The sequence below is a fragment of the Notechis scutatus genome, chromosome 3, assembly GCF_049901735.1.
Source record: "Notechis scutatus isolate UNSWTSFEM ecotype Mainland chromosome 3, rNotScu1.2, whole genome shotgun sequence".
In the NCBI taxonomy this organism is placed as follows: domain Eukaryota; kingdom Metazoa; phylum Chordata; class Lepidosauria; order Squamata; family Elapidae; genus Notechis; species Notechis scutatus.
Window position 1 is genome coordinate 83,703,672 of NC_142011.1, and position 12,165 is coordinate 83,715,836.

General features: G+C 38.1%; 1 protein-coding gene across 1 annotated transcript in view; it reads left to right on the top strand.

The window, feature by feature from the left end:
- The window catches only part of RPAP2 (RNA polymerase II associated protein 2), a 46,228-nt gene extending 34,317 nt beyond the window's left edge, over positions 1–11,911 (top strand). The window contains exons 12-13 of the mRNA XM_026674102.2: positions 9,873–10,022; positions 11,518–11,911. Of these exons, the coding sequence (XP_026529887.2) occupies positions 9,873–10,011 (139 nt within the window). The 3' untranslated portion in view covers positions 10,012–10,022; positions 11,518–11,911. The remainder of the gene's footprint in view (positions 1–9,872; positions 10,023–11,517) is intronic.
- The last annotated feature ends 254 nt before the right edge of the window (positions 11,912–12,165 follow it).

The following is a 12,165-nucleotide window of genomic DNA, read 5'->3' on the forward strand; positions in this document are numbered from 1 at the left end:
AGTGGAAGGTAACTTTTGAGAGCTATAGACTTTACAATATAAATTAGCCTTTTTTAAGGGTGGTTAAGACCATGATGTTTGTCTCTCTTTCAGATTTGGCTGAGTAGTGTTGTGGAAAAAACAGAACTCTAAAACATTAAACAAGGCAGAGGATCTTTTTCATTACAACCTTTTAACGTGATTAAGCCGAGGCATGATGGGTCATTTGGGGTTTATGTTTCACTCAACCCCTTGGGATGCTTCTAACAAATGCACAGTATCTGATTTTGGAGGGAAATGTGCATTTTAAACAAACAAGCGTAAAAATCTTCCCCATTATATTGCTCAGTTATTATGTTATGGCAATGATTTTTTAACACTAGGCAACAAATACGTTGTGTGTAAATTGTTTTGTTTGTTCATGCATGAAGAATTTTTGTTTGTTCATGCATGAAGAATTTTTAGGATATGAACTAAAATGGCCAAAGTTGAGGAAAACATTTTCCACATAAGCATTTTATTAACTGTTTAGACTTGCTTTCTCCAAAGGTGCATGGTGTTTGTTTCTAAATCTCACACTGAAGGACTAGAATTGCAGTCTTGCAAATCCTTCTCTTGAAAGAATTCCCAGAGTCCTTCTCTCTTCCAAAATTCCTCATTCTTCCCAGTTTTGATTTCTCCTTCCCCTCCATTAGTATCCCATAATGGCTGGACATACTGTCCTACATCCAGGTGCTTTCAGGCAATCTCCCCTAAATTTTTGCCCCTAATTTTTGTATTTTATGATATGTAGGTTACACTAAAAAATTGCAGGGTTGGAATAGCTTCTTTTCCTGGGAAATGGGGCATCTCCCAATTATCTTGTACAGGATACTCTATTTAACTCCTTTTCAGTTTTCTCTTCCACATCCCCTGTCATAACAGTCCTCAAGCATTGCATGCTCAGTCTTCATTCATCTCCTGGAAGAACTGTGCCTTTTGCAAACTTAGATTACGTTTGTATTATGTATGTCACAAAAGCTCATTTTCACTCCTGTTCCTCTTATTGAGGGATATTAAGCTTGGGAAATTTCAGACCATTTAAACAATTTTAAAATGTTGAAATAGTGGTGGCTAGATAATAAAAGAGAGCAGGTTTTTAAAAACATTTGATTGACAGGATCCAATCTGGGTATGTGACTGGGACCAGAGGTTTTCCTTCCAAGCTTTCAGATTCATGCTAAAGCCCATCTTCAGGGAACTTCTCTCTAGCACAGTGTGTGCTGTTCTGTGTGTGGCATTTATAGTGCCTGTTAATAAGTGGATTTTTTTAGATGTTGATTGGGGTGTGTATTGATGGCTGGCTTTTAAATCATTAGCTGTCATTTGCTTGTGCTGCCCAGTCCTTGCCTTCTAAGTACTTGATAGGCTGTTGGTAAATCGGCACTCCTGTTGACTGGTGAGAGGCCTGTTTCCTAGGCTTCCTTGGCTGTTTCTTCCACTTCCTTGGCTGTTTTTGTGCCTGCTTGTCCAACAATTTTAGCAGCTGCAAAATTGTTCATTGCAGTATGAGGCTACATGTCTCCTCAGCTGACCGCTCGCTTGCGTTCTTGCAATCTGATGGTTAGCTTCCTCTTCGTCTGTCCTACGTAGTCACAGGGACAATCCATGCAGCTAGTAGATTACATTGGAATTATATCCCACATATGATTAATTTTTATCTTTTTACTAGAAGTTTGAGAGCCATCAAAATGATGGGTATGCAGATATTGGCAGCACAGTATTTTGTTAATTCTAAGGACCATGGGGTGATATAATATAAGGACAAGAATTTTGAGACTCAGAATCTTATTACATATTATTTAATTAATTATTAAGTGATTTTATTATCGACAATAATATTAAGGATTATTTTAATATTAGAAGACCAAATCGTGGTATTTTCTATCATAAATTTATTCTTGGATTTTTAAATATTTCCTCCATCTAATATAGAAAATGAGAGCTGTTTTGTTATTTAATTTATAAATATTGGTTTCTTAGTCACAACACTAAACATTTTCCTAAAATCTGTTAGTACATACTGATCTACGTTCTGCCATTGAATTCTTGAATTTTATTATTTTCTATTTGAAGTTGGCCCTTTTCCCGAATACGGCTGCATTTTTAAAAGTTATGTAGGGGAGCATGCAAAACAGTAAGAAATTTAGCATTATGGCTTTATTTCAGCTAGGCATGATAATTATGATCATTTAATTAAATAAGAATGTCAGATGTATTTCTACAATAAAGTTTATCTTCCTAGGAAAAGCCTTATCCAGCCTCATAAAACAAGCTTATCTTTAATTGCTATATTGTGGTAGTTTTTGGCATTAAACCAATGAGCCAAGACTAAGCAATAGAAGACAGAAGATATTGTTAGGATATTTTTCTTGAGTCAGGAGATAAAACTCAGGTTTTATGCATACCCAAAGCCAGAATACTACAGTTAAGGAACCTATTGATCTTATTCAAGAAGAAAATGCCCTAGGTGGTTATGACTTACCTTCTTATAGCTTTGAATTGCTAGTCACATATTTCCAACTAGTAATCAGCCTAAAGACATTTTTTTGTGTTCTCTTATGTATGATTATAATTCTCATCAGACTGATTAGACCAGATTAATTCTTTAACCTCTCCTACCAACTATTTAACCTCTCTCTCTTACTCCATTTACCACTGTGGATTAATTGTCCCCAATAGGCAAATATGACTTTAAATTTTAAATACCCAGGAAGAAAATACTTCTTTCCGTAGAGGACATAGCCCCATCATACAGAAACATAGAGAACCAGTTTGGTCTGGGGGTTAAGGCACCTGGGTAGAAAGCAGGAGACTGTGAGTTCAGTCCCACCTTAGCCATGAAAGCCAGCTGGGTGACTTTAGGCCACTTACACACACACTACCCAATTTATCTTACAGGATTGTTGTAGAGAAAATAGGAGAAGGAAGGTGTGTAATAAAGGTGGGATGCAAATGCATCAACTACTGGAACAAAAGACCAGGATACAAAGTGATGTAAATCTAACTCTTCCATTATGATTCATTGTAAGTGGGAAGGTAAACTTCTGAAAATACATAGCATGCTACTGTTTGGAAATATAACCTAACTATTCTCTCACCAGCCATTCCAAGGATGATAAGTTCTGTCTAGTCCAATGAAAACCTCAGTTGTGGAAAATGGTTCAGAAGCTTTTTGGTTTTATTTTCTCAGAGGAACCATTCAAATATTCTAATGCTTGAATATTTGATTGCATATTATTGTGGCTTTTATCAGCTTTTGCTTAAAAAGGAACAAATGTATTAACCATTTTTCATTTCCATTTCTTCATTTTGGGAGAGAAGAGAGGAAGAGGAATTCTAAATATCTTTCATATAAAGCAGATAGCACTTAGTGGCTTATTGAACAATAGCTCATTGTTATTGCTTGTCTTACATGAATTTTTACTCAGCCTTTTCTTGTGTAACATATGTGAAGTAGACAGCTCGATTGCAGTATAACATTCTGACAAACTTTTGAGATTAACTTTTTTCGGTTTTGTGAAGGCCTATTTTCCATCTGGTTGGCACATGGAAAGATATAAAGCAACATTCCTCAGGCTCATGCTACCAAATATGTTTGATTTCCCAGAATACCCAGTTAGCCCAGACAAGCCTATATTGACTGGAGGATTATGCATTCTGTATCAGAGGGCACTAGGTTGAAAAATGAAACTAACATTGTTTATATCAAATGTAGATAGTAAAACCATATTGATACAATATATGTTGATGTACTGGACTGTAATGCAAACTTGGAATGTCATTTGTCAGTAAAGTTCAGACAGTTTGGGGGGAAAAATTACCTTGCTAACTTGTAAATAAACTAAAGGTCACAGCATACTGATTGAATTATGCCCATGCTGGCTGACACATTTTCAACCTTCAGGTAATGTTTCTGGATTGACTATGTACAGCTGAACTATATGTTACAAAAGATCTGAGATACAGTACTGTTTTGAGGTATCTACTCAGTTCTTAGGTTGTTAGGTTGTTATATAACTTCCCGTGAATTGAAAATGTGCCGGAATATTCCCAGCATTCTTTTGTGACTGAATTTTGGAGGGGAAAGTGAGAACTGGGTAACCTAGTTGTATTATAGATAATCTTTGATTTAAGCAGACCCTGCCATAGCATGGGGATAATAAGCATGGGGGGAAGAAGAAGGTAGTCTTTGACTTACTACATAATTGGGAACACAACTTCTGTTGGTAAATGAAGCAGTCATTAAATTAGTTGTACCTGATTTTATGCTTTTTTTTTTTTTGCCCTGGTCATTAAGCAAATCCAGCTTTCCTCATTGACTTTGCTCCCACCCACGAAAGGTCTCAGATAGTGATCACATGACACCAGGACATTGCATCCATTATAAATACATACCAGTTGCCAAACACCCAAGTTTGGATCATATGATCATAGGGACAACTTTATAATAAGACTGGTTTCTGTCCATCTGACCTAGTCTTTCCCAACTTTTTGTTTTTAAATTGACAATTTATCTTCTGAATTCCAGAGCAACCCTAAATGAGATGAGTGGCACTGTGTATTACTCCAAAGTATTCCTTGCCAGCTTGCACCAATCATGTCAGAATGTGAGCTTGTTTTATTTTCCTCATAAACTAGTTAGTGGCTTTCATAGTTCTGCTTATTGTAGCAGTGTAGATAATTTCTCACCCAGGTTGTCTAAAATGATAGAATTCTGCAGTGATTACAACAGCTCCAAAGCTTAATACAGGTTGTCCTTGACTTATGACCACAGTTGAGCCTGAAATTTCCACTTCTAAGCAAGACAGTTGTTAGGTGAATTTTACCCCATTTTACAACCCTTTCTGATACAGTTGTTAAGTGAATCACTGCACTTGTTAAGTTAGTAACACAGTTGTTAAGTGCTGGCTTCCCGGTTGACTTTACTTGTCAGAAGTTGGCCAAATGTAATCACATAACTCCGGGGACACTGCAACTGTCATAAATACACGCCAGTTGCCAAGCATTCGAATTTTGATCATGTGACCACTGGGGTGCTGCAATGGTCTTAAGTGTAAAAAAACTGTCATAAGTTGCTTTTTTCAGTGTTATTGTAACTTCGAATGGCCATTAAATGGACGGTTATAAATCAACGACTACCTGTATGGACACCTGTGGAATACTGTACTTATAGGGAATTGTACATTCTCAGGAACAACAGGCCCCATTAGCAAAGGAGCTAATTTTCCACACCAATTATTATTGAACTGTGAGGCAACTTTGGAAAAACTTTCCACCAAGTGGCATGCTATTGATTGAAGAAAAAGGTGATTTGCTTAAAATAATCGCCCTAGACATGTTTGTTCCTAGGTCTATAGATCTGTATCCTGGATGAACAAATGATATCTAGATTTGCAGACCTTGTTATTTACCGGTGTCTGTCTTGCTACCACAAGTTCAGAGCCCTCACCTGCTGCCTGCTTATTTATTTATTTTTAAGTTCACATACTGATTGCTTCACGTAATGGAAGCTCAGCTCAGAAATTGCATTGCTCTGATTACTCGTTTGCTCCCATTGACCTACAGCTTCTGAGAGTTATATTCATATTTTATGTGCCCCATGGTGGTGGGTAAAGCTAAATTAAATAATCATTGGAAAAGCTTCTGTGGCAAAGAGTCCAGGCCTTTTGTAGAAATCCATGACACAGAAGAAGCAAGTTCAAAAATCAGAAATCTTTGTTTCTCAGATCTAATGGATACAGACAGGAACTGAGATTAGCAGACTAGATATAAGAAAGGAACGTGAACTCTGTTCTTCAGTGTAAAATTGATTCCAGGTTAGACCTTTCATATCTGTATGTCAAGATACAGATTCATATCTGTACTTTTCACTCATAATGAAATTACCTTGCTTTATATCTTCTGGGTTTTTTTTTTGGTTCATGTAGTTTGGGGAAGGATAACTGTTTTGACTCTGAAATCTATAAGATTCCGATATGTAGGAGTACATATGCCCACTTCTTCCGTTCTTTTTAATATGCATACATAGGCATACCCCTACTCTGTTGAAAATCATGGAGAAAACAGCTAGTGGGGGGGAAACGTAGCAATAATTACTCCCTACACAACCAAAGGTGGATGTGCAGGATGCTCATTCCCTGTTGCAGGCAGCCAATGATGATCTTGAAAGGGTTTTGGGAGGAGCAAGGAAACCATGGGGCAGCCATCTTCCTTCCAGTGATCGCTCTGCAAAATACTGGCTTCTCATTGCCATCTGTACTAGGGAAAGTAGTGATCTTTCTCTGCAGAACCCCATTGTAAGTGTTGGCTAGATTCTGGCTGCTCAGGGCTGGGTGTCACTGAATCATCCAGAATCAGACACGAGGTGCTTTTCTGTAGCAGCGCATTCATGTTTTACGTGTTTCGAATGCCTTGGGTATAAAATGCAGGTAATCAGACAGGTATTGGGGCAGCATTACTTTTATCAGTAAAGAAGTTTAATTGAATCATCACTCTTGGAAGAAAAATGACTTTTACTTACCTCGTCCTGAAAGCTTAAGGGATTGATCAGAAAAGCCTGTTCTGTTGAGTAAGGAAAAAACAGAAGCTAATATTATCGTGGTTGTTGTTCAGAACAGAGGCAGTTTTGTTGGTGTGGGAACCAAATTTGGCATAGATGGTGAAGGCACCAGGCTAGAAACTGGTAGACTGTGAGATCTAGTCCTGCCTCAGGCACAAAGCCAGTATGGTGACCTTGAGCCAGTCACTCGTTTTAATCCTAGGAAGAAGGCAAATGGCTAGCCACTTGTGGAAAAAAAAAACCTTAATGAGAAAACTTGCACAATCTTGTCCAGGCAGTGTCCAGAAGTCAACACTGACTCAAAGGCACCCCCACCCACACACAAGCGGAGTAAGTAGTCAAAGGTTTATATGATGAGGATATATCATGTAAGTTGTTGCTTATATGGTTTACACTACAATCCAAAAAGTAATTTAGGAGTGAGAAGAGGAATTTGTATATAAGGAATTGGCTACAATTCAACATGATAATTATTGATATAATTGATCCCTCCAGATCAGTAGCTTCTGCGAAGACTTATGTGTACCAACAAGGAACCTGCAAATATATAGTAACAATAAACCTTGGTTCACAGCTAAACTTAAGCAGCTACGTCATTCCAAAGAGGAAGCTTACAGAAAAGGTGACAGAACGCTATACAACCAGGCCAGAAACATATTAACAAGAGAGATCAGAGCAGCAAAAAGAAGCTACTCTGAAAAGTTAAAGAATCAATTCTCAACAAATGAACCAGCAAACATGTGGAAAACTCTTAAAAACATCACTGGCTTCAGCAAACCTCCTTCCCAGGCAGAAAGAAATCACAACTAGCAGATGACCTGAATGTGTTTTACTGCAGGTTTGAAAAGAAACTACAGCCACGTATCTCCACAACCCACATCTCAAACACACCCACAACAGCCAAGCCTCCTACAACTGGCCCCAATCCATTGGGCTCACAACCTCTGGTGATCACAGAAAAAGAAGTGCAAGATCTATTACACAGACAAAAGCCAAGAAAAGCACCAGGGGCAGACAAGATAACTCCTTCTTGCTTAAAAGTCTGTGCTGACCAATTGGCCCCCATCTTCACCCGAATCTTCAATAGATCACCAGAGATGTGCTGTGTTCCTTCCTGCTTCAAACGTTCTACCATCATCCCAGTGCCAAAGAAGCCCTCCATCAAGGAACTGAATGACTACAGACCAGTTGCTCTAACATCTGTAGTTATGAAAATCTTTTATTTGTGCTGTCCCACTTGAAAACCATCACGGATCTGCTGTTAGATCCCATGCAGTTTGCATACCGAGCAAATAGATCGAGAGATGATGCTGTTAACATGGCTCTGCATTACATCCTACAACACCTTGAATCTCCAAATACCTACACAAGGGTCCTCTTTGTAGACTTCAGTTCAGCATTCAGTACCATCATTCCAGACATTCTTCTAAGTAAATTAAACCAACTAGCGGTACCTGAACACACTTGTAAGTGGATCATAAGCTTCCTAACAGACAGGAAGCAGCAGGTGAAGCTGGGCGGAATCACATCCGATACCTGTACAATCAGCACAGGGCCCCCCCAAGGCTGTGTGCTATCTCCACTTCTCCCTATATACCAATGACTGCATCTCAAATGATCCATCTGTTAAAATACTGAAGTTTGCTGATGACACAACAGTGATTGGTCTCATTCGAGACAACGATGAATCTGCATACAGATAGGAGGTTATACAACTTGCCTCGTGGTGTAACCGGAACAATCTGGAACTGAACACATTCAAAACCGTAGAAATGGTGGTAGACTTTAGAAGAAACCCTCCCATACTACCACCTCTTACAATACTAGACAACACAGTATCAACAGTAGAGACCTTCAAATTTCTAGGTTCTACTATATCACATGACCTAAAATGGACATCTAACATCAAAAACATCATCAAAAAAGCACAACAAAGAATGTTCTTTCTGCACCAACTCAGAAAGCTCAAACTGCCCAAGGAGCTGCTGATACAGTTCTACAGAGGAATTATTGAGTCTATCATCTGCACCTCTATAACTGTCTGGTTTGGTTCTGCAACCCAACAGGACAGACACAGACTTCAGAGGATAATTAGGACTGCAGAAAAAACAATTACTACCCACCTGCCTTCAATTGAGGACCTGTATACTGCACAAGTCAAAAAAAGGGCTGTGAAAATATTTACAGACCCCTCACATCCCAGACATAAACTGTTTCAACTCCTTCCCTCAAAATGCCGCTATAGAGCACCGCACACCAAAACAACTAGACACAAGAACAGTTTTTTCCCGAAAGCCGTCACTCTGCTAAACAAATAATTTCCTCAACGCTGTTCAACTATTTACAAAGTGTACACTACTGTTACTGTTAATCTTCTCATCACTCCTTATCACCCATCCCCTCCCACTTGTGATTGTAGGACTGTAACTTTGTTGCTTGTATCCGTACGATTTATATTGACTGTTTCCTTGATTCTTAACGAATGTACCTTTTCTTTATGTATAATGAGAGTATTTACACCAAGACAAATTCCTTGTGTGTCCAATCACATTGGCCAATAAAGTATTCTAATCACACTTGGCCAATAAAGTATTCTATTCTATTCTATTCTATTCTATTCTATTCTATTCTATTCTATTCTATTCTATTCTATTTGAAGACTGCAAGCAATAATTTTGCTCTTTGTGAGCATTTTGGAGCAGGTAGAAGGAACTGAATGTTGCACCTTTAAAAAGTATGAGTGTAATTATACCTTTGTGAGTGAGAGAGATTGGAAATCTTCTGAAATATATACACAATCTCATACATGATCCCATTTGGGGGGGGGGCGTAGAGGGGGGTTCAATTAAGAGACTCGCTCTGTCCATTCATTTTTTTTTCTTCCATTCAATCATGTCCCAGAGACTGTCTGGACAAGGCCCTGCAGCTTTCTTGGCAGGGATTTGGAAAGTAGTTTGCCATTGCCTCTTTCCTAGAGCAGAGAGAAAATGACTGTCCCAAAGTCACCCAGCTGGCTTTGTTCTTTAAGCAGGCCTATATAATTACTATTGGAAAACATAGTAGGAATTTGCTACTATTTCAAAGTGTCTTATTTTTGTTTTTAATTTGTTACTAAGTCAGTTGTTTGGGGACTTTTAAAAAAAAACCATTAGGAAAAATATTTCCGTAAGTGACTAATTATCAGCATCATTGATGTTGTGATTACTTCTTGGTTCATATTTGACATTGAAATCTACCTATTTGACATTGTAAGGTGATATCTTTCTGAAAGCACTCAATTTTTGCCTTTTAGCTTGTCAGAAAATATTCCTGCTTTTGCACATTCTCAGCAAAATAAAGGATATACGCAGTTCTTTGCTACCTTGCTTGAAGAATTATGTATCAAAACTGAAGATCTGGAAAGCCTAACAAAAATATTTAGAAATGATTGACTTCCTCCCTGGTCAGTATTTTTTTTTTCTTCCTCTTGTGTTTTTCTTCTTACTTTGCTTTATAGAAGATCCCCTAGAAAACTGCTTAAATAAGGGCTACTATTAATGCTAAGCACAGATTCTCAATTTATCATATGGTATTAATGGTTGCACCCAAACTTTCAACAAATCAGGAGCAGGTTGCATGAATATCCTTAAGTCGAAAGGTAGTCCTCGCTTTCTGACCACTTGTTTAGCAATAGTTTGAAATTGTGATGGCACCAGATGAGTGGTACTTAGATAACCTCGACTTACAATACCAAATGAGCCCCAAATTTCTGTTGTTAAGTGAAACATTTGTTAAATGAGTTTTGCTCCATTTTACAACCTTTCTTGCCCCAGTTGTTGAGTGAATCATTGCAGGTCATAAGTTAGTAACGCGGTTGTTAAGTGAATCTGCCTTCCCCATTGATTTTGCTGGTTAAAAGGCTGCAAAAGTGATCACGTGACTCTGGGACACAGCAACAGTCATAAGTATGAAGCAGTTTTCATCACATCATCAGGGGGATTCTACAAAGGTCCTAAGTGTGAAAAATTGTCTTAAGTCTCTTTTTTCAGGGCCATTATAACTAAATGAACTGTTGTAAATCGAGGACTTCCTGTATAACCCTCATAGTCAGATTATCACAATTCAGGGGTTTGGCAACCTGCTCGCACTTAAAATGGTTGCAGCATCTCATGGATGTATGACCGCCATTTGCAATCGTCCCTGCCAGGTTCTGACAAGCAAAATCAATGGGGAAGTTGGCAGGGGAGATCACTGGTTACTCTGATAAGTCTTCTCCCTGTGCTTGCACCATGTGGCACCCTCTGTCTCCCAATCTCCCTGTACTTGTACCACACCTTCCATCCCCCAGCCTTCTGGAGCTTGCACCATGCTGTACTCTCCATCCTCTAGTCTTTCCGCACTTACCCATAGACTGTGTCAGGCGTCCCATGATCTCCCCCAGCTTCCTCCCAGCACTCCTTGGCACCCCTGCACTGTTCTGGAACTTCTACCACTTCCTGCTTAACAATTCACACATCTTGGGGTTACAACAGAAACTGGGACTGCTGTAAATTATTGCTACTAAATGGCACAGTCATGTGACATTACACTTTATAACTGCATCACTTAGCAAAGGCAATCTCAGAGCCGGTCGTAACCCAAGAACTGATATATGGACTTAAAACTGGCAGTGGAGCACTATTCTTGGTTCTGTGTTTTAACTCTAATGATGGGGAAAGCATGAGAGATTGGTTGAAGAGATGCTATTTTGAGAAATTCTAGTCACTTTTTTCATGTTTGCATTGCATTGGTGATTTGGGGTGGGTGGGTGGAATTTATATTCTTTATTTTATGTCTATATTTTCAATCAGTGCTATTTTTGTGCTTTTTATTGGTAAGCTCTTGAAATTACTTATTTGACGTCTAATGTTTTATTATGATACTGCTTATACTTTTTATGTTCGTTTTTTTACTTACAGAATAAGAACATCATCCTTCATTTCTCTTTTGACCAGAGATTGACTTTATCAAACAACTAGAAATCTTTTTGTATTTTAGTATTTTTAAAATACCAACTTTAAAAAAAAAACAATAAGAACTTCTATTATTTGGTTGCTTGTTTTATTTTTATAAATTTAATTTTACAACATTAGATTAAACTTCTTTTGCAAGTTGAAGAAGATCTATGCTATTTTATTGTTGCACCCATAGAATGTCAAAGAATTTAATTTCTTCAGAAAATACTGTATCGTGTGATGGGAAACACATTTTTATTTATGTTCGTTCTCTGAGTCCTCAGAAATCAGATGCGTTGCAATTTGAATGCCTTTTCAGTTTTCTTAATAAAAATACATAATTTGCAAAATAATAAAACTAGTCTCAGTTTTAAATTATTCTTAGCTAACAGATTGGAGAGCTCTTTGTTTACAGGAAAGAGTGACTTGGTCTTCTAAGTTCTGAAGAATCTCCAGTCTCCCAAAGCTTAGCGGGTCTACTTTATGGGCCTCCTGAGGTAGCCTGCATCCAGATGTTTCTCCTTTGTGACCCCATGAATTTATCTTCCTTGGTTTTAGGATTCATGATTTTCATATTCAGGACTAGGGCACAATTCATTCCAGGTTTATTTT